Genomic DNA, 23,520 nt, shown 5'->3' with positions numbered 1-23,520 from the left:
TGTCTGTCTGTCTGTCTGTCTGTCTGTCTGTCTGTCTGTCTGTCTGTCTGTCTGTCTGTCTGTCTGTCTGTCTGTCTGTCTGTCTGTCTGTGTGGCTGCATCTGGGTGTGGATTTATGCGAGTGCACCAGATACAGTATGTCAGATACAGTATAGTCTCTCTCGCTCTCTCTTTCTTTCGGCTTTCTCTCACTCGCACACACACACACTCACGCACGCACCCCACAGTGGGTGCCCTTCTTCATAAATATTGAAATAGAGGAACAGTCAGGGTTCCAGCTGAAAGCACCTTTCATTTTACCTTGCCTTTCAGCCCTGCACAATTGCCCCCCCTTCTCCTCCTCCTATGTAGCAGAACAGTCTCTCTGCTGCAGGGAGTCTTAAGTACCTCAGGAAGCCTCGTTTTATTCTTCAAACAGCCTATGTCCACAACCTATTATTTTATGTAAGCTTTACTCTGAAATGTCCCCAGAATGGGTTACTTACTGTAGTAAGCATACAGTAAATTGTTTTGTGTAATTGTTATTTATACAGAACTTTGCCCCTTTTTCCAGTCGTTTCAAAGCAGCCGTTTATCAAAACAGTCGTGGCATGCAAGCCATCAGAGGTGTGAGACTGATTACTGCAAGCTAGACTTCACTCTAATGTAAACTGCTCCTCTCCCCCTCTCCTTCCCCAGGTATGACATCCGATATGAGAAGGAGGATTTCCTCCTGAGAATCAAGAAGGCGTCGGCTGGGGACCAGGGGACCTTCACCTGCGTGGCCGAGAACCGTGTGGGCAAAGTGGAGGCCTCGGCTACCCTCACCGTCAGGGGTGAGTACAGGCTACTGTAGCAGACAGCCAGACACCTGTCACTAATCCTGTTCCTGGAGCTGTGGTAATAGTCTCAGCAGGGTGGGCCCAGGCCATTCCTCTCGCCCACCCCACCATGTGAGTGTTATTGCCTGCTGTGAGCCCAGAGCTGGGCTCAGTCCTACTCTCTCCCCAACAAGAACAGTCTCTCTTCACGATTCAAAATTTTTCCTAAAACAGAAAAAACTTGATGGTAAGTTTAGGCATTAATTCCGACTGGTTAAGGTAAGGGTACATGTAAGGGATAAGGTTTGAGATAAGGTAAGGGTCAAGGTTTGGCATTAGATTGAACCCGCGATCCTCGGAGCCGAAACATGCAGTTTAAGCCCTTCGTTTATCCCCATCCACAACGTCCTAGCAAGCCCCAAGCCTACGAGATTAACACATGCTCACGTTGCCCCTAGTGGACAGTACTGAAGGCAGTACTGAACGTTGAATACTAAAGTCTATCTGGTGTGATCTCGCTGCTCTCCCAGGGCCCAGGCTGGATGAATGCACCAGGACTTCCAGCCTCCACTCAGATATGAGCAACTTAACCATAACCAATTGTGTTACCCAGTGTATCTCACTATCCATTCCACCTCGCCTGCACATCACCACGCCTCACTGTGTCCTCTGTCAACGGGGATGTTAATAGGAGAATTGGTGACGTGCGAAAGTGTTCTCAGGGTATTTGAGGTGAAGAGGGTGAGGGATCCAGCTCTCTGTCTTTTGCTTTCACATCAGCACATTGTTAAGTGACAAGTCTGTGGTGTTCCCACATCTGTGAATACGCCTAAGTGTACAAGGCTATCGTGTTAAACTATACACCCCTCCATGATGATACCCGGGTTTTATTTCCTTTACCTGAGCCCCATTCTCCTGCTCCTTACCTGCTGGAGTTTTGAACCCAACACCACGTCATTCATTTCTGATTTCCATGTTTTTTCTTTCCCTCTCCTCTCCTCCTCTCCTCCTCTCCTCTCCTCTCCTCCTCTCCTCTTCTCCGTCTTGTGTTTTGTCCTCACCCAACCATACCATTGTTCTGTCACCAGCTCGTCCTGTTGGTAAGTATGAGCTGATCCCATTGTGCATGCATTGCTTTCTTTTTCTCTGTCACACACAACATACACACACATGCACACACACATATACACACATGCTAAAGCTCAATAAATATTCCTACACCAGTCAAAAGTTTGGACACACCTACTCACGCAAGGGTTTTTCTTTATTTTGACTATTTTGTACATTGTAGAATAATAGTGTATCAGGAATCAAGGTAAGACCCAAGTGCAGACTGTGTGAAGTAACAATGTTTTTTTTGTAACCACAGGGGCAGGCAAACGACAGGTCAAGGCAGGCAGGGGTTGATAATCCAGAGGTGGATCAAAGGTACAGGACGACAGGCAGGCTGAGGGACAGGCAGAGTGGTCAGGCGGGTGGGTACAGGGTCAGGTAGAGTGTTCAGGCGGGTGGGTACAGGGTCAGGGACAGGTAGAGTGTTCAGGCAGGCGGGTACAGGGTCAGGGACAGGTAGAGTGTTCAGGCAGGCGGGTACAGGGTCAGGGACAGGCAGAGTGTTCAGGCAGGCGGGTACAGGGTCAGGGACAGGTAGAAGTGTTCAGGCGGGCGGGTTTCAAGGGTCATGGACAGGCAGAGTGTTCAGGCAGGCGGGTACAGGGTCATGGACAGGCACAGTGTTCAGGCAGGCGGGTACAGGGTCATGGACAGGCAGAGTGTTCAGGCAGGCGGGTACAGGGTCATGGACAGGCAGAGTGTTCAGGCAGGCGGGTACAGGGTCAGGACAGGCAAGGGTCAAAAACCAGGAGGATGAGAAAAAGAGAGGCAGGGAAAAGACAGGCGCTGACAGGATGACCGCTGGTAAGCTTGACAAACAAGACGAACTGGCACAGACAGACAGAGAACACAGGTATAAATACCGAGAGGATAAGTGGGGAAGATGTGCGACACCTGGAGGGGGTGGAGACAAGCACAACGACAGGTGAAATGGATCAGGCCGTGACATAGTGAAGACATCAAAACTATGAAATAACACATATGAAATCATGTAGTATCCAATTAACTGTTAAACAAATCAAAATATAATTAAGGAATAAGGCCCGAGGGGGTGTAGTATATGGCCGATATATCACGACGCAAAGCGGAGTGCCTGGATACAGCCCTTAGCCGTGATATAAGCTCAGCAAAAAAATAAATGTCCCTTTTTCAGGACCCTGTCTTTCAAAGATGATTTGTAAAAATCCAAATAAGGTCACAGATCTTCATTGTAAAGGGTTTAAACACTGTTTCCTATGCTTTTTCAATGAACCATAAACAATGAATGAACATGCACCTGTGGAATGGTCGTTAAGACACTAACAGCTTACAGACGGTAGGCAATTAAGGTCACAGTTATGAAAACTTAGGACACTTTCTACTGACTCTGAAAAACACCAAAAGAAAGATGCCCAGAGTCCCTGCTCACCTGCGTGAATGTGCCTTAGGCATGCTGCAAAGAGGCATGAGGACTGCAGATGTGGCCAGGGCATTAAATTGCAATGTCCGTACTGTTTGACACCTAAGACAGTGCTACAGGGAGACAAGACGGACAGCTGATCGTCCTCGCAGTGGCAGACCACATGTAACAACACCTGCACAGAATTGGTACATCCTCCCCATCACACCTGCGGGACAGGTACAGGATGGCAACAACAACTGCCCGAGTTACACCAGGAACGCACAATCCCTCCATCAGTGCTCAGACTGTCCACAATAGGCTGAGAGAGGCTGGACTGAGGGCTTGTAGGCCTGTTGTAAGGCAGGTCCTCACCAGACATCACTGGCAACAATGTTGCATATGGGCACAAACCCACCATCGCTGGACCAGACAGGACTGGCAAAGAGTGCTCTTCACTGACGAGTCGCGGTTTTGTCTCACCAGGGGTGATGGTCGGATTTGCGTTTATCGTCAAAGGAATGAGCGTTACACCAAGGCCTGTACTCTGGAGCAGGATTGATTTGGAGGTGGAGGGTCCGTCATGGTCTGGAGCGGTGTGTCACAGCATCATCGGACTGAGCTTGTTATCATTGCAGGCAATCTCAATGCTGTGCGTTACAGGGAAGACATCCCCCTCCCTCATGTGGTACCCTTCCTGCAGGCTCATCCTGACATGACCCTCCAGCATGACAATGCCACCAGCCATACTGACCAGCCATACTGCTTCTTCTGTGCATGATTTCCTGCAAGACAGGAATGTCAGTGTTCTGCCATGGCCAGCGAAGAGCCCGGATCTCAATCCCATTGAGCACGTTTGAGCACATCTGGGACCTGTTAGATCGGAGGGTGAGGGCTAGGGCCATTCTTCCCAGAAATGTCCGGGAACTTGCAGGTGCCTTGGGGTAACATCTCACAGCAAGAACTGGCAAATCTGGTGCAGTCCATGAGGAGGAGATGTAATGCAGTACTTAATTCAGCTGGTGGCCACACCAGATACTGACAGTTACTTTAGATTTTAACCCCCCCTTTGTTCAGGGACACATTATTCCATTTATGTTAGTCACATGTCTGTGGAACTTGTTCAGTTTATGTCTCAGTTGTTGAATCTTGTTCTGTTCATTTTTTGCAGAATAATTTTCGGGCTAAGTTTATTGGCCATAAACCACAAACCCCCGAGGTGCCTTATTGCTATTATAAACTGTATTACCAACGTAATTAGAGCAGTAAAAATACTTTTTTTGTCATTCCCGTGGTATACGGTCTGATATAGCACAAGTGTCAGCCAATCAGCATTCAGGGTTCAAACCACCCAATTTATAATTTTGATTTTAGATTCTTCAAAGTAGCCACCCTTTGCCTTGTTGACAGCTTTGCACACTCTTGGCATTCTCTCAACCAGCTTCATGAGGAATGCTTTTCCAACAGTCTTGAAGGAGTTCCCACATATGCTGAGCACTTGTTGGCTGCTTTTCCTTCACTCTGCGGTCCAATTCATCCCAAACCATCTCAATTGGGGTGATGTCGGGTGATTGTGGAGGCCAGGTCATCTGATGCAGCACTCCATCACTCTCCTTCTTGGTCAAATAGCCCTTACACAGCCTGGAAGTGTGTTTTGGGTCATTATCCTGTTGAAAAACAAATGATAGTCCCACTAAGCGCAAACCAGATGGGATGGTGTATCACTGCAGAATGCTGTGGTCACCATGCTGGTTAAGTGTGCCTTGAATTCTAAATAAATCACATGACAGTGTCATCAGCAAAGCACCCCCACACCATCACACCCCTTCCTCCATGCGTCACAGTGGGAACCACACATGCGGAGATCATTCGTTCACCTGCTCTGCGTCTCACAAAGACAAGGCGGTTGGAACCAAAAATCTCAAATTTGGACTCATCAGACCAAAGGACAGATTTCCACCGGTCTAATGTCCATTCCACTCGTGTGTCTTGGCCCAAGCAAGTCTCTTCTGCTTTTTGGTGTCCTTTTAGTAGTGGTTTCTTGGCAGCAATTCAACCATGAAGGCCTGATTCACGCAGTCTCCTCTGAACAGTTGATGTTGAGATGTGTCTGTTGCTTGAACTCTGTGAAGCATTTATTTGGACTGCAATCTGAGGTGCAGTTAACTCTAATGAACTTATCCTCTGCAGCAGAGGTAACTCTGGGTCTTCCTGTGTTGGTCCTCATGAGAGCCAGTTTCATCATAGCGCTTGATGGTTTTTGCGACTGCACTTGAAGCAACTTTCAAAGTTCTTGTAATATTCCAGATTGACTGACCTTCATGTCTTAAAGTAGTGATGGACTCTCGTTTCTCTTTGCTTATTTGTACTTTCTTTGACATAATATGGACTTTGTCTTTTACCAAATAGGGCTATCTTCTGTATACCACCCCTACCTTGTCACAACACAACTGATTGGCTCAAACTCATTAAGAAGGAAATAAATAATATAGAAATTCCACAAATTATCTTTTAACAAGGCACACCTGTTAATTGAAATGCATTCCAGGTGACTACCTCATGAAGCTGGTTGAGAGAATGCCAAGAGTGTGCAAAGCTGTCATCAAGGCAAAGGGTGGCTCCTTTGAAGAATCTCAAATATATAATATATTGTGGTGTGTCCAAACTTTTCACTGGTACTGTACATACACACCCATTAAAAACCAGCACACATTCACACCTGATTATTCAACATACTAGTACATGCACATGCTCCTCCTTAATTTGAACCACCCAACCCAGCCCTCCACCCCTCTGTTTCTCCAACTTGCTGGTCAAGATATAGTAGTTGATATGCAGTAGTTCTGATGTAGAGACTACAAGGGGAGAATGTATATGTAAAAGCACACGTGCCCATGAGTTGGTCTCATTCATTCAGGTTTGTGGCCAGCAGGATGAATGGTCTGTATGGTCTGGTACCTGTAGTAATGTTTCTTCAGAGAGACTACTAGACAGTCACCTGTTGCATGTTCCCTGTAGCCTGTAGCTTGTAGCTTGTAGCCTGGAGCCTGTAGCTGTAACCTGTCGCTTCCCTTGATAAGTTTGTGCACATAATCAGAACTGTCTCTAAATGTCTTCCTGCTGTGTTGTGGTGACAGTGGTTTCACTTCTCTGACCTTTGGTCTTCAGAGGCTCCCCAGTTTGTGGTGCGACCCCGGGACCAGATCGTGGCTCAGGGGCGCACAGCCACCTTCCCCTGTGAGACCAAGGGCAACCCCCAACCCACTGTGTTCTGGCAACGAGAGGGCAGCCAGGTAAGAAACACCTATTTGAATAACGTGTGTTGAATGTCTGCATACTTGACTGTGCCTGCGTGTGTTAGCTCTTGCCTATGTGTTTTGGCCTCTTCTTACGCACATGAACAAAAACACCCTTCTCCTAATTGTCTTAATTGAGACATGAAGGTTTGGTCCTGATTGGACTGTGGCCAGAGCCGTGGGACCAGAGGTGGCGGTCAGGACTCCCGTCCCCGTGACAGTCACATAATGAAGTGGCCATCAATCATCAGTCCACTCCACATGCTCTGACCAGCCATTTCTTTCACGAGAAACAGCATTAATTTGCTACATTAGCGTCATTAGGCATAATGGGATTAGGCTAATGTCCTTGCCTTCGCCTCCGTTTGTCTGCTCTCAGGACACGGAATGGGGAAAAATCTCATTTAAGCGATAGAGAGATCGAGATCTCAAGGCTATGAGTGGGCGGCAGTGAGGACTCACTCAATGTCAAGACCCCTACTGCAGGGCTTCATCACGGGCAGGGCTGACCGCCTCTTACCCACAGTGTAAATGACTAACCACCTTGAGCAGATAGAGGACCCTGACGCCTCGGCCCCCGCACTTACTACTGAATTACACACACATTTCTAGTATAAGTGAGTGAATAGGAGCGCTAGTCAGTAATGAACACTGAGAATGGACATGGAGGAAAACAGAACAAGGCTCCAGATGATTGGTTTGACTTGTTGGTGCTTTTTAGTCAATGCAGTGTGCTCTCGCATTGTACATGTGTGGCGTGTAGGACTATACTGTTATATAGCATTGTATTGGCAAGGATGACACTCACTGCAATTAAAACTCCCTCTGTTTAATTCCTGTCACTCTACATTTCTCTCCTCTTCCTTCACATCTCTTATATAACTAACTGAATGTATTAACCATTTAGCACAGTACAGTTAACATGTACTATTCACTCTCGCTATTAACTGCAACATGTCAATTGTATCTCGCCATGTTTCCTGCTGGTTTTCTATTGGGCACAGGACAAAACACCATGCTAATGAGTCTCTCCTATCTTTCCAGGATCTGCTGTTCCCCAGCCAGCCAGCCCAGGGAGACAGCCGTGTGTCAGTGTCAGTGAGTGGAGAGCTGACCATCTCCTCCGTACAGCGCTCTGATGCAGGCTACTACACCTGCCAGGCCCTCACTGTGGCCGGCAGCATCCTGGCCAAGGCTCAGCTGGAGGTGGCAGACGGTGAGAGCATACAGCACGTATACACCATGGACACACACACAGTCACTGTGCACCTGCATATCCTAACCAACAGACACCTGCAGAACCTTTGCCAACACAATTGTGCATCTTGCCTGAGAACAATGCACAGCTAAATACAAGCACACAAACACTGTAACGAACACGATGGGAGACAGAGAGCTGGTTTCAAGCGCAGGGCGCAGCAGGTGTTTATTGGTAAAGGACCACAGGAGGAGGCAGGTAGCTGGGTCCAGGGGCAGTCAGAAGGTCATACACAGTCCAAAAAGGCAACAGTACAGGCAGGGAAAAGGCTAGTAACGTTGTCTGGGAGATCAATAGGTTGAAACAGGAAATCCGAAAGGCTAAAGTACAGGCAGGGAATAGGCAAAAGGCGTCATTAGTGAGGCAGGCAAAAACTATCATACATGGGAGGATTACATTTCGGGAAACACAGCACTCCGAATAAAAGTGTCACAAAACAAACAATACCTCACAATGATGGGGTGCAAAGAACTGAACTAAATAGTGTGTGATGATGACATACAGGTGTGTGAACAGGTGATCAGAATTCAGGTGATTGGGATCTGGAGAGTGAGCTGCGTTCAGGGGATCTATGTGTTTGAGAGTGTGAGTTGGAAGCAGACGTTACACACACACACACACACTTGCTTCAAAACATTGACTGAAGGGCCGGCCATAAAATGCGTCAGAGGCTGTCTGTTTAATGCTTGGCACTTATCTTGGCTGAGATGTGATGTGCCGAACGCTGCAGGAGCTAATCGGTCAAATGCCTTCATCCATTTCATTAGCGCCTCACTGTGGGAAGTTGAACCATAGAGAGGCCATGAACATCCTGAAAAGAGTGAAACTGTTCAGATGAGAACTCTCTCCCTGATGGAGAGTTACATTTACACTTCTCTCCTCCTCTCCAGGAGCATCATTATCTTAAGTGCTGAGGTATTGCCAGTTGGTAGCTGTTTGCCCTCCTCTCTCTCTGTCTCTCACTCTCTCTGTTTCTCTCTCTCTCTCTCTCTGTCTCTTTTCTCTCTCTTCTCTCTTTTCTCTCTCTTTCAATTAAGATTGTCCCATTGGGTTGCAAAATCCGTCTTTGAAACAGGTTATGTCGTTTCGTCGACAGGTGTTTATGTTTTTGGACTCAACGGAGCAGACTTTAGAGATATCGTTTAAAGTCAAGTATGACAACAGACTATGGCTTATGCTAGTACGGGTAGTCAACAGTGTTTTGAGTGTGGGGATGTTGGCCCTAAGCGACATGCTTGCCCGAAAAGGGAGAAGGTGGAGGGAGGGACGCAGGCGGTCCTCGTAACGTCTGAGCCCACTGATGTAGGGAAAGGTGGGCTGAGAATGGTAGAGCAGTCACAAGCGCCTGTTGCTGAGGAACAAGTTGTCCATGTTGAGGGTACTGAGTTGCAGCTTGTGCCAGAGGGGAACATAGTGTCTGATGTGCAGCAGAAAAATATTGTTGTAGTAGGTAAGGATGGATCTGGGGGGCCATTTCCCCAGACTGGTGAAGAGATGTCCAGTATGAGTGATGGGGTACAGGAGGGGGTTCAGGTGGACCTAGTCTTCCAGGTAGTGGAGGAGATGTCCACTACAAGTAATGGGGTACAGGAGGGGGTTCAGGTCGGGCTAGTCTCCGAGGTAGTGGAGGAGATGCCTGATACAAGTGGGGAGAGGGATGTGAGGGGTCTGTGGCCTCAGTTTAAAATTATTATTTTTTACCTTTGTTTGACTAGGCAAGTCAGTTAAGAACAAATTCTTATTTACAATGACAGTGGGTTAATTTACTTGTTCAGGGGCAGAATAACAGATGTATACCTTGTCAGCTCAGGGATTCGATCTAGCAACCTTTCGGTTACTGGCCCAATGCTCTAACCACTAGGCTACCTGCCTCTCCAGTTGAGGAGGATCAGGAGAAGGACATCTCTCCTGATATGATAGCAGCTGGCGACGACTCAATTTCCAATCTAGAGGAGGTAAATGGGTTCCTGGATCAGACTTTTGGGAAATATGTCGAATTGGCAGATTTTTTTGATGTTGATAAGTTTGTGAGGTTAGCTGTGGTGTTACAGAAGACGGTGGGGTTAGATCAGTTGAGTGTGAAGAAGCGTTTCCGCTTGAGGAATGTTGTTACTGCTGTCACGGCAGCAAAAGGTATCAGAAAAGGTTAAGAGAAAATTAAAGCAATGATGATGATCATGCTTCATATGGTGTTTTTTTTCTCTTTGTCTGGTTTCTCTGTGGTTTCTTCTGCTTTTCCTTTCTCTTTGTTATATGGAGGTAAACTCAGCAAAAAAAGAAACGTTCCTTTTTCAGGACGCTGTCTGTCAAAGATAATTAGTTAAAATCCAAATAACTTTGCAGATCTTCACTGTAAAGGGTTTAAACACTGTTTCCCATGCTTGTTCAATGAACCATAAACAATTAATGAACATGCACCTGTGGAACGGTTGTTGAAATTAAGGTCACAGTTATAAAAACTTAGAACACTAAAGCGGCCTTTCTACTGACTCTGAAAAACACCAAAAGAAAGATGCCCAGGGTCCCTGCTCATCTGCGTGAATGTGCCTGAGGCATGCTGCAAGGAGGCATGAGGACTGCAGATGTGGCCAGGGCAATAAATTGCAATGTCCGTACTGTGAGACGCCTAAAACAGAGCTACAGGGAGACAGGACGGACAGCTGATCGTCCTCGCAGTGGCAGACCACGTGTAACAACACCTGCACAGGATCGGTACATCCAAACATCACACCTGCGGGACAGGTACAGAATGGCAACAGCAACTGCCCAAGTTACACCAGGAGCACACTATCCCTCCATCAGTGCTCAGACTGTACACAATAGGCTGAGAAAGGCTGGACTGAGGGCTTGTAGGCCTGTTGTAAAGGCAGGTCCTCACCAGACATCACCGGCAACAATGACACTAATGGGCACAAACCCACCGTCACTGGACCAGACAGGACTGGCAAAGAGTGCTCTTTACTGACGAGTGGCGGTTTTGTCTCACCAGGGGTGATGGTCGAATTCACATTTATCGTCGAAGGAATGAGCGTTACACAGAGGCCTGTACTCTGGAGCGGGATCGATTTGGAGGTGGAGGGTCCGTCATGGTCTGGGGTGGTGTGTCACAGCATCATCGGACTGAGCTTGTTTTCATTGCAGGCAATCTCAACGCTGTGCGTTACAGGGAATACATCCTCCTCCCTCATGTGGTACCCTTCCTGCAGGCTCATCCTGACATGACCCTCCAGCATAACAATGCCACCAGGCCATACTGCTCGTTCTGTGCGTGATTTCCTGAATGACAGGAATGTCAGTGTTTTGCCATGGACAGCGAAGAGCCCGAATCTCAATCCCATTGAGCACGTCTGGGACCTGTCAGATCAGAGGTTGAGGGCTAGGGCCATTCTCCCCCAGAAATGACTGGGAACTTGCAGGTGCCTTGGTGGAAGAGTGGGGTAACATCTCACAGCAAGAACTGGCAAATCTGGTGCAGTCCATGAGGAGGAGATGCATTGCAGTACTTAGTATCTGGTGTGGCCACCAGCTGCACTGACTGTTACTTTTGATTTTGACCCCCCCCTTTGTTCAGGGACACATTATTCCATTTATGTTAGTCACATGTTTGTGGAACTTGTTCAGTTTATGTCTCAGTTGTTGAATCTTGTTATGTACATACAAATATTTACAGTTTGTTAAGTTTGCTGAAAATAAATGCAGTTGACAGTGAGAAGACGTTTTCTTTTTTTGCTGAGTTTACCAAGGGTAGGTTCTCTCAATATTTATGGGGAAATGGGCAGGAATAAGAGGGCTTGGGTATTAGAAGTAATAAAACAGAAAAGGCTTAATGTAGGTTTTCTACAGGAGACATAGTGATGAGGCTAACGAGGTTGACTGGGATATGTGGTGGGAGGGGCAGCATATACTAATTTCAGTGCTGGGGTGGCAATTTTGTTTTCTTCAGGCTTAGGGGTGACTGTGGTGTCTACAACAGAGATTGTCAATGGTTGGGTTTTATTGGTCAAGGCAGATGTTATGTTATTTTTTTTAAACTTTTGTTATGTTTATGCTCCTAATGAGGGTACAGGATGTATTGCTGTATTTGATCAAATGAAGGAAACCTTAAGGCAGTGTGACCAAGAGGGGTGTGTGTTTTAGGGGGGGACTGGAACTGTACAGTGGATTTTACTGTTGATCGCACTGCTGAAGAACCTCAGCTGCGGTCAGCTATTTGCCTGTCTGGTTTATTAACTGAGTTGGAGCTTTCTGACGTGTGGAGAGTAAGGAATGCAAAAGGTCGTGTCAGTGCAGCAAGGTTAGACAGGTTGTATGTAACCGAGCACTACTGTAGTAGGGTTGGAAGGTGTGACATTACTCCTGTGGGGTTTTCTGATCACCATATTGTGACTTTTCCTGTTCACGAAGGTCATCACCTTATTGGTATTTTAATGTTAAGATGTTACATGATGTCATGTTTTGTGAAAAGTTTTTGTTGTTTTGGGGAAAATGGAAGGTTATTCAAATTTAATTTTGAGTCCTTGAGACAATGGTGGAAGGTTGGGAAGGCCCAAATACATGTGTTTTGTCAACAGTGTCTCGTATTGAAGTTAAAGCGACTGAACAGGACATCAAATCTATTGAATTGAAGTTGCTCACTCAGAATGACCCCGGACTAGTCATGAACTTACAGGACAAGAGTCATGAACTGAGGTCGTTTTTACATGAAAGAGTGAGTGAAAGGTGCCTTGATTAGGTCTTGCTTTGCTACCCTCAAGGATATGGATTCTCCTAGTGTTTTTTTTCTCCTAGTGTTTTTTTTTTCTCCGACATTGCAACGCAAACAGATGGTCTGCCTTCGTCTCCCCGATGGGAAGGTGACCACAGATGACGGTGAGATGCGCTGAACATGCCGTGGATTTTTACTCTGCCCTCTATAAGGCGGAGGATTGTGATTCTCTGTGTGCGGAACAGTTGTTACATGGACTTCCTCATTTGGGCCCTGAGCAGAGAGCTACTTTGGACTTTGACATTACTCTGCAGGAGCTGTCCAATGCAGTTATGCAGCGCTCATCAGGCCGAGCCCTTGGCATCGATGGTTTACCATCTGAGTTCTATAATCACTTTTGGGGGTCTATTGGGGGGGATTTTTATGAAGTGGTGTGTGAATCTTTTCGTGAGGGTTCTCTTCCTGTATCCTGTCAACGTGCTGCGCTTTCATTGTTGCCAAAAAAGGGTGATTTGGCTCTTTTTTTTAAAACTGGCGACCTGTTGTATTGCTATGTGTAGAATTTTAAATGATATCTAATTGTCTCTCAAACAAGTTGAAAGAATATCTGGGGCTGTTGGTCCACAAGGACCAGTCTTACAGTGTACCTGACCTCTCTATTCATGATAACTTGTTTCTAATAACAGATGTTTTAGACATTTGTAAACTGTCTGATGTGAATGTGGGTTTACTTTCTTTGGATCAGGAGAAGGCCTTTGACCGTGTGGACCACTAGTACTTGTTCAAAACAATGAAAGGCTTTGGGTTTGGGGATGTTTTTTTTTACTGTTTACTGTATGTTGGGGCCTCATGTATGGTGAAGGTGGGGATGGTTTGAGCTGCCCCATCCCCGTCCAAAGGGGTATCAGGCAGGGATGCCCAATTTCAGAACAGTTATTTTGTCTGGCAATTGAACCAATGCTTTGTTTTTTAAGAGCGAGGCTTACTGGTTTCTCTGTGCCAAGAGTAATGAAGGGTCCCATGATAGCACTGTCTGCGTATGCAGATGAAGTGACAGTTTTTATTACAGGGGGTGAGGATGTTAAGGTTCTCTCAAACGCTTTAAAGGTGTATGAGGGGGCCTCCTCAGCTAGAGTCAATTGGGAAAAGAGTGAATCGCTGTGGGCAGATCAGCTTCATATAGGGTCCGCTCCACAGTTACCAGGGGGGATTCAGTGGGGCAGAGATGGGATGAAAACTTTGGGGGGTTTTCTAGGCTCCCATGTCTTTCAAAAAAATAACTGGGAGGGTGTAGTGGAGAAAGTGTGTGCCAGATTGTCAAGGTGGAAATGGGTGCTACCCCAGCTGTCTTATAGGGGAAGGTTGCTGGTAGCCAATAATCTAGCCGCCTCTACTCTGTGGCACAGACTAATGATGTTACAGCCACCGGGGTGTCTGATACAAGAGCTTCAGAGGACCCTTGTCAATTTCTTCTGGTCTGGACAACATTGGATTGAAGCTGGAGCCCTGTACCTGCCACTGCACGAGGGTGGGCAAGGCCTGGTGAACATTTCTTCCAGGATCATGTCTGGCCTGACTCCTGTAAGGCCGGCACGCCACCAGGGATGTGGCTTTTTGAAGAGCCCCTTTTTTATAACACTGTCATCCAGTCCCGTGCTATGGGTTCAGCCAGCCTACGTTCATGCCTGTTAGGTGTGGGGTGTACCAAGCTGGGTCATCTGATGCGGAGCAGGAGCATATCGTTGGAGGAGCTGGGAGAAAGAGCGGGGTTCCGATCATCTCGCCTACTTAGGAAGCGATTCCTTGCCAGTACTTCATTGGCAGTATGTGACTGACACTTCCAATTTTGATTGGTGGACGGAGGGTCTGGATTATGTGTTCCCTACACTGAATGTTAGTGCTGCGGCGGGGGCATTCGAGGAGGATGTAGAGATGCTGCTTTTCTTCAATACCCTCTCTGTCTCTTTGTCTCTCTCTCTCTGTCTCTCTCTCTCTGTTTCTCTGTCTCTCTCTGTCTCTTTCTCTCTGTCTCTTTCTTTCTGTCTCTCTCTCTCTCGCTCTCCATTCATTTATTGGCTCCCTCTCACACACATTATTGAATTAGCATCTGCTCAAGGATTTTTTGGGAAAGAAAACGAGCCTTGCTCTGCGAGTCGGAAAAGATAGATCAGCATGCAAATAGTGTCGCTGTATACTGTACAGGGGAGTGAAGGAATGATCAAGTGGTTGAGTGTGAAAAATGATGCAAGAAAGGAGTAATCTTTTGTTATTGCGTCTGATCACAGTCAATTAATAGAGTCTATATCCGTTGTACAATTAATCATACAATGAGGTGCTGACAATGATAACATATACAATGTATAATAATATCATATATATATATATATATTGTATATATGCCATTTAGCAGATGCATATAGAGTGGGGAGAGGAAAAGGCTGGTGTCTGCTTGGTTGAGTTACTGTGTTCCTCTGAGTCTGAAGGAGCTGTGATAGGAAATAGGAGCTCTAGAACCTGCTGCAAATACTCTGTCTGAGTTGAGACTAACAGCACTGATAAGGAGGGTAAGGAGAACAGAGGATATTACAAAACGTGAAAAGATTGAACACCCCAGAAATGCGGAGGCTGCCCAATGAATGACAGCATGCATATAAGAGCATTAAGGAGATGCATTTCTCTTGTGGTTGGCGTGTTCATTCTAAGCAGTGCTTTGTAAAGGGGTGCAGTGGTGCAGTGGTGAGTCATAGGAGAGGAGGGGCGATTGGGAGGAAGGGAGGGTGTGAATGTGTTCAAATCTGTTGTGAAAGAAGGCAGGGTAATTAGCCCCGTTAGGCGAGCCATCGTTAATCCACACCTTGTAATTAGAGTGCTAAGGTGTGATGTGGTGCCATGAGCACGCACTATCAGAAACCTGCATACGACCCCCAAAACAGGTACCCCCTATCACAACAAATACATCAAGAGGACCTTGGGTCTCCAGTGGTAAATTCTCTAATGGGGTCAAAAATCAAATACATATATAGCACCAAATTACAATTCATTGTTTGTGTTTCGTTGTAAATTCCTGATCATGATTTCTGATTCCTTATTTTTCTCCAGCCTCAAAAGACCGACCCCCGCCTATCATCCGGCAGGGCCCATCCAACCAGACGCAGGCTGTGGGGGGTGTGGCCCTGCTGAGGTGCCAGGCGTCAGGGGACCCGGAGCCCACCGTCACCTGGCTGAAGGACGGCCTCAGTCTGCTGGGGAAGGATCCTCGCATGGCCCTGCTGGAGCCTGGCAGCTTGCAGATCCAGAGCACTAGGGTGGGTTTATAGGACTGATGGTGTACAAACACAATACACCTAGTCACAGCAGCAAGCCTCTCCTCCACAATCCACACTGTGTTCACTCACTCATGATTTGGCCTTGAGTCTGCCTGCCACGGTGGCTTCATCTCTTTTCCCTTTCTGCTTCTCTACTTTCCTTGCCCTCTTTTCAATACACTGCCTGTTCTTCAGGGTTTCTCTCTATTCTCAAAGGCAGGCTGTTAAGGTTTGTGTGATTGTCGCTCTGCGTGTGTACGTGTGTGTGTCGCTCTGTGTGTGTGTGTGTCATATTGTTTTTTGAGAGAGAAGATAGAACACTTCCCATCTGATGTCAGTTGGATGTAATTCAAATGGACAAGTGCAGTCATGTTGCTTTTAAAGATGAATAGAGGGTATTGATTTGTATGTCATTTAAAGCTGTCGTTTAGAGCCAGTCTCCTGGGCAACGGTTAGAGATGCTCTAACTCATGGACAGTGATGTGGGGAGTGGGAGTGTAACCATGTACAGCAGCATATCACCACCATCAAAGTGTGTGTAAGATGTCTACACACACACACATACACACACTCCCCTTTATCTCCCAAATCTCATTGGAATATCCATTAGACTGGCCAAAGCTGCAGTCCTCTGGGTTGATTTAATAAACCTTAGGGAGACGTGGTTATGAAAATGGAGGAAGTGAAATAAGGAGACCGAGAGAAGGGGAGGGGAGGGAGTGAGGGGAAATAAATCAAAAATAGAGCGAGAAAGGGAAGAGGGTTCAAGAAAGCGAGGGAGGGAGAGAGAGAGACAGAGACGGAGAGAGAGAGAGAGAGAGAGAGAGAAGGGAGAGAGAGAGAGCAAGGGGGAGGCCAGCTGTCATTGTTCCCCAGTGTTAAAGCGGCCAGCGTTAAATAGATTATCATGTCTCTGTTTCACTGTGTCTGTATTGATGATGATGGGGCTGAGGATGTGGGGGGCTGACTAGTACTAAATTAAATGTATTAAGAAAATTAACGTCAGCACTTCCAGGGCTCTTTTTTTCATCTTCCCCCACTCCGTCTTCTCATTCACACCCACTCCCTCTCTCCCTGGGAGTGAGTCAGGCCAATGGAGGTTAATGCATTTTTTGTGTACTGCTGGCTGCCGAGCTCTTTCCATAGCGGAGATTCACTACCAAACAATATCACTACTATCAAGAAGGCACACATATTTCAATGAACATACAAAAACCTTTGTTTGTGAGGTGTTGATTGATCTGTTCCTCAGCATAATATTTGGTTGGTCAGTTGTATGACCATTTTAATGGATGGATGTTATTTTTTTTTTTTTTATGAAATGTGAAATAATTGAATTGTTTAACTGGCTGGTCAGTGTGGGTTGTGATTGTCTTTGTTCCCCTCTGTCCTCCTCAGCTGTCTGACTCTGGGCTGTACACCTGTGTTGCCACCAGCTCAAGTGGGGAGACCTCATGGAGTGCCTTCCTGGATGTTAGAGGTACAGTAACATCTTGATTTACTGTCCCTTCTACCCACCATTGATTGAAGCCAAACGCACCAAAGAGTTCCACCATTTCTAATGCACCTTTCTCCTTCAATGCCTCTTTCCTTTTGATTCCTTTTGATAGAGCTTTTTCTCCTTTCCTCCCTCTCAGAGTCCAGTGACCTCACAGACTCCATGGCCCACAATGCCAGTGCCCTCCCAGGGCCTCCGTCTAAGCCAGAGGTCACTGATGTCACCAAGAGCAGTGTCTCGTTGTCATGGGAACCTGGGCCTGAGGAGGGCTCCCCGGTCACTTCCTACGTCATCGAGGCCTTTGGGTACGTCTGGGAACAGTATCCCCTAGCGAAGCCTCAATAAATGACCCCAAACTTTAAGAGCAATGACAGATGTATTCGTTTATGTGGGCATATGGGTCACTGCCACATCCAGGGCAAGCACAACAATCCCAGGGATTTTGCAGAATAGTCTGCATACGAGAATCATGTGCAGTCCAAGAAGGTTGATCAGGGCCTATTTGACTCAGTGTTTAGGTTTGGTTTCAGACCAGCTGTGCAGTGTCTTGATGGTGCTAGGTAAAATAGCCAAGAGAAAACAATAGGACTGTAGCTATGGAGAGCTATTACTGTAAAAGCTTTCCTTGGCTGGGCTCACTAACGCTCTTCCTCTCCGCGGTTCTCTGTGAGCAGTCAGCTGGTCAGCAACAGCTGGCAGACTGTGGCTGACCACGTGAAGACCACACAGTTCACGGTCAAAGACCTGCGACCGAACACGGTCTACCTGTTCCTCATCAGAGCGGTCAACACCCAGGGTCTCGGAGACCCCAGCCCCATGTCTGAGCCTGTCCGCACCCAAGGTACCAACTAGAATGTGCTCCATGCCAACATGACATTTCAAACGGGTTCGATGGCAATATTTAATAGCACCTCTCTCTCTCTCTCTCTGTCAGACATCAGTCCTCCAGTGCAGGGTGTTGACCATCGTCGTGTCCAGAAGGAGCTGGGTGATGTAGTGGCCAGCATGCATAACCCTGTGGTCATCAGCTCTACCTCTGTCCAGGTCACATGGACCGTGAGTACAACTGTTTGGATTACTTTTTTACAATTGTATTTTGTTGTTCCATGTCAATAGAGATGCCGTTGTTAGTTTGTCGGAGCACCTGTTGACCACATGTAAGACGGCTCACTGCATAAAGCGTAGCTAAACATTTTGACTTGCAGAGCCCAATGATTCATTTATTTACCATGTATGACGCAATGAGGAACTTGTATGAGGGGGTTTGGTATGAACCAGTGTGCTTTGTCTTTGTGGTGAGTTGTTATTCTCACTGAATCAGGAAGTGCAGAATCTCAAGAGCTGAATAGCAAGAGAGATTAACCTTTTTTTCCAGGCTTGCTGGAGGACAGCATTAGGATCGTTCAGGAACAGAGACAGCTTAGCTAGTCTTTCCAGGCTTCATACACACAGTTTGAGTTTTGTTTTCACACCACAATGCTGTGTGTCATCCACTGTCTGCGCCCACACACACACACACACACACACACACACACACACACACACACACACACACACACACACACACACACACACACACACACACACACACACACACACACACCACACACACACACACACACACACACACACACACACAACACACACACACACACACACACACACACACACACACACAGACAGCTTCTGAGACGGGTGGACATGGAGTCCAGGGACAGCTGGTGTTGCATCAATCTGTGATAATTTGGGGTGACGCAGGAATTAAGACAAATGTTTCTCACCGAGACAAATAGATCACCGTTAGCAGCAACATGTTGTGTTCTCTCTTTTGGAAGCTGTTTGCAGCCAGCTCTTTATCTGGTGGTTATTAATCTTTCCCCTTGGCAAGGTGTCCCATCTTCCTTCTGGAGAGCCCTGCTTAATGACAGCGGCTTTTCTATTTCACACATATATACTCTTGCACACACACATGCTCACATGCACACTCTCCGTATGCTTCGGCTCTGTATGCACCGGTGCCTTGATGATGTTTGAACATTATTAGGTATCTGGGCTCTTCGAGATGGGGATTTTTATAGTGCATAGCACCATTGCTTTGACCATATTATCCAATGCTATACGAGTTCAAACATTAAAGTGAACCATCAAAAATGCCACTCTTGTGAAATTACACAAAGATACTTCTACCATCTTCAATTAGCCACATGATAATATTACTAGTATGAAATAACATTGTAACACAGGTTAGATTAAATCCCAGAATTAGTGTGGTGTTTTCTTCTTCACATACTTTTGTTGTCAAGCAAACCCCTTCTCCTACCATACCCTAGCATACCTGTCCAATAAAACAAGGGAAAAGTCAACAGAATTCGCTTGTTTATGGTATTTACTCCCACTATGGCTGCATCTAGCTAGCTGGATCAGTCAGTTCTAACAGGTAAGGGAGGGAGGGAAAGAGAGCGCGAGGGGGGGGGGGGTCGTCTCCCTAAGGTTTCTTCATAAAGCTTTTGGATTCACGAATCATTTCGTTAATGAAATGCAAACAGGCACCCGTAGAGGCTGAGCGTTGGCAGCGCGTCGGCATGATTTATTTGGACTGGGCTAAGGGTAAACAGCTGCTTTATTTGGCCTGTAAAAGCTTTTCGCTTGCTTCTGCCCCTGTTAACAAGCCATTACTGTGAGTTATGTTGCACACTCCCTCCCCAGACCCCACCACTGCAACTTTCCCCCGCCATAGTAACGGGATTTGTTTACCGGAAAGGGTACTGCATGGTTTTAATCCACTCTGTCGGGGTCAAGTGTAAGAGCTTTGTAGCTCTCTCTTTTGATGGTTTGGTCGGCATGTGCTGTATTTAAATGGGCAGTAAGTAGTTACTATGACTCAAAGTCGATAGGATTCAGCAAATGTTGAAGAAGAAAATGTACTTGTAACATTACTCTAGTTATTGAAAAATCCCTTTCAAAATCCACAATATAAATAATAAATTCTTCTTCCTACCCTCTTTCTCTCTCTCTCTCTCTTTCTCTCCCTCAGGTGGAGAACCCTTCCCAGTTTATCCAGGGCTATCGTGTTCTGTACAGGCAGACGTCAGGTCTGCCCTCCCCTGGGGCCTGGCAGGTGCAGGACCTCAAGGTTCCATCTGAGAGAGACGTGGCGCTGTCTGCCCTGAAGAAGGGCGTTGTCTATGAGATAAAAGTCCGTCCGTACTTCAACGAGTTCCAGGGAGCAGACAGTGAATCAATGACAGCACGCACCTTGGAGGAAGGTAAAGGACCATTACCAACTCAATATGTGTAGTGATGCAACAAAAAGACTGCCAACTCTGTAGGAGGTATTATTTTCACTTTGTCAAAAACGTTTGAAATTCTTTTACATCAATGCTACTTGTGTGCTACATCTGGTAATGGCCACATACTGTACCTTGAAGCTGATACATAATATAATTGTACACACCCACAAACACACTCTCTGCAAACAAACATAAGAAAACTAAAGAGGAGACACACAAACCCTGAGTATTAGGGTGACATCTTCCCTGTGGCAGATCTCCCAGACATCTCAGCTCTGTAGGGGGGTATGACAGGCCTGTGAGTCTGTGGGGGGGCCTGTCTCCTGTGACACCAGCTCAAACATCTTTCTGTGCCTCTCCCTGTTCCTGTCTCTGCTCTCTCTGGACCCCTGCTGTCACATCGCCTGCCATGCCCCTGTCGCATACAACATTTATATTGTGACTTTAAGATGTTACCTTTCTTTCTTTCTTTCTTTCTCTCTCTCACTTGCCCCCTCTCCACCTCTACTTCATACACATTCATAAATCAAATGTTCACTTACAGTAAATCAAACATTGATGTCAGTCAGAGATTTGAACAGAAGCTCAACTTACATTGGCGTCTCAAGTTAAGATTCAGCCCTCTGTGAGTGGTTGATTAATTGGGGCCAGCAGCGTTCAAGCTGCATTTTATTCCTTGTGTCCATTAACCCAATTAGGCCCACACAGGAGTTGTTATCCAAGTGTAACGCTCTGGGCATGTTCAGTCCGTGTAGACAGTTCTCTCCAGACCTAGGGTCCTTCTGGAGAAATCTACTGTATCCACGGTAGCCAGGTGGCTCAGAGGCCAGCTGGTAAATGAGACTGTTGTGCAACGTCCCACCTGGCTAGCCACATTTCACTGAGACACAATCCAATAGCTGATTCACATGAATCTTCCACTGACTGTATAATGCCATTTCAAAATGTATGGCTTCTCAATTGAGTTTAGTTCTGAGTTAACCCAACCAATCAATCAGATTTAAATGAGTTGTGCATTGGGAATACAGAGATGGTAGTTCAGAGTATTAAGCTGCTGTAGTGTTCTGAATGAATGAATACTAAACATCCAGCACTATAGAAACAATAGGTCTATGTGTTAAGCTGTCCTATAGCCATGCTGTTAGCCTGCAGGTGTCTCCAAGCTGTTTGAATCCCTATACAGCCTTTGAAGGTGACTGGTATGAGCGGTCTGTCAGCCCACACTGGGGATCAGCAGTGTTTTGTCGATCTAAAACGATTGGACATGGGGTTACCGAAGTGTCACTTGGCACGCCACGTGGCATGCAGCAGGTCACATTTCTGCCAGCGATACATCACACAACTAATGGGCTTATTAGCATCTCATTCGTTACTGTACACCACGATGGAGGGCTTTCATTTAGCTCAGATATGCATAATGTGGTGCTTTAGCATCCCGAGTGCTAACGTGTGACTGCGTGTGATGGGGGTGATCCATTAATACAGAGGCAGTATCAGTCGCTGGGCTCGGGCCCTTCATCACAGGCCCATACTTTACTCTGGGGTACATGTGCCAGTCTGCTCTGCTCTTTTTTGGAAGGGCACAGTTACTCGGTTATTGGTATGTTTAGTAAAGACTGCATGGAATTTCACCAGGCAATGAAGAGTGATTGGGCCTTGGAAGTTCAACAGACAATAATAATGTTTGGCATTAGAGATTGTAACTTCCTGTTCAACTAGATGGATTGTTATAGTAGATTCCCATAAACCTTTTGGGGCGGCAGGTAACCTAGTGGTTAGAGCTTTGGGCCAGTAACCGAAAGGTTGCTAGATCGAATCCCAGAGCTGACAAGGTCGTCCTGCCCCTGAACAAGGCAGTTAGCCCACTGTTCCTAGGCCGTCATTGTAAACAAGAATTTGTTCTTAACTGACTTGCCTGGTTAAATAAAGGTAAAAAAAAAACGACCTACGAAGGCACCAGGAGACGTCTGGTACTGCTACTCAGCAAGGAAAAGGAATGATTCAAAGAAAGACTTAAGTAAGGGATGAAGGTTGGAGAGAGAAAGATAAAAAGAGGTAGTGTGGAGAGTGCAGTCATTATTTCTGTATGTTGTGGTGGCTCTCCCAAGTGCATTTTTTTAACACAGTGGCATTGTGCCTTGCTTCTGCTACAGAGAAAGCCTTCCACATTGAACCTTTAAATATAAATCAAGGCAGTGCTCTCGGTTATGCTCTGGCGGACAGCAGGCAGCAGCAGTTCTCTATTGGAATGTGAAGATGTGGTGATGCTGATGTGTTTTGTTGTGCCTCCCCATGCAGCGCCCAGCGCTCCTCCTCAGCAGGTGACAGTGCTGACAGTGGGGAACCATAACAGCACCTCCATCAGCGTGTCCTGGGACCCCCCTCCCGCAGAGCACCAGAACGGCATCATCCAAGAGTACAAGGTAGGCAGCGGCAATCTGTATTCTAAATGTTGAGAAAATAAAGCTTCACTGTGTGTGTATTGTATACACACATTGATATTACAAGACATTTGGTATCAACTGCCTCTCCCCACAAATGCCTGTCCCCGTGTGTGTGTGTGTGTTAGATCTGGTGCCTGGCGAACGAGACACGTTTCCATGTGAATAAGACGGTGGATGCGGCCATCCGTTCCGTGGTGGTGGCGGGTCTGCAGGCGGGGGTGCAGTACCGTGTGGAGGTGGCGGCAGGCACCAGCACCGGAGTGGGGGTGAAGAGCGAGCCCCAGCCCATCGTCATAGGTAACACACACAGGGTCTGAGGCAACACACATAATAACAGGGAACCCTAATCTGACTCACAGACAGGGGGTCTGGAAAAATGATTGATCAATTTATCACGCTTGGGAAAAAAGAAAATTGTGCCTTGTCGGAGATC

General features: G+C 46.6%; 1 protein-coding gene across 2 annotated transcripts in view; it reads left to right on the top strand.

The window, feature by feature from the left end:
- The window catches only part of LOC111950992 (roundabout homolog 2), a 104,313-nt gene that overhangs the window by 59,234 nt on the left and 21,559 nt on the right, over positions 1-23,520 (top strand). For both annotated transcript variants that reach the window (XM_023968943.1, XM_023968941.1), the window contains exons 6-16: positions 679-815; positions 6,460-6,584; positions 7,632-7,803; positions 15,650-15,855; positions 17,254-17,335; positions 17,493-17,658; positions 18,028-18,194; positions 18,288-18,409; positions 20,388-20,619; positions 22,942-23,066; positions 23,213-23,384. In XM_023968943.1, the coding sequence (XP_023824711.1) occupies positions 679-815; positions 6,460-6,584; positions 7,632-7,803; positions 15,650-15,855; positions 17,254-17,335; positions 17,493-17,658; positions 18,028-18,194; positions 18,288-18,409; positions 20,388-20,619; positions 22,942-23,066; positions 23,213-23,384 (1,706 nt within the window). The remainder of the gene's footprint in view (positions 1-678; positions 816-6,459; positions 6,585-7,631; positions 7,804-15,649; positions 15,856-17,253; positions 17,336-17,492; positions 17,659-18,027; positions 18,195-18,287; positions 18,410-20,387; positions 20,620-22,941; positions 23,067-23,212; positions 23,385-23,520) is intronic.

This window comes from Salvelinus sp. IW2-2015, linkage group LG23 (assembly GCF_002910315.2).
Source record: "Salvelinus sp. IW2-2015 linkage group LG23, ASM291031v2, whole genome shotgun sequence".
NCBI lineage: Eukaryota > Metazoa > Chordata > Actinopteri > Salmoniformes > Salmonidae > Salvelinus > Salvelinus sp. IW2-2015.
Note: the sequence above shows the minus strand (reverse complement) of the source record. Positions and strands in the feature narration are given on the sequence as shown.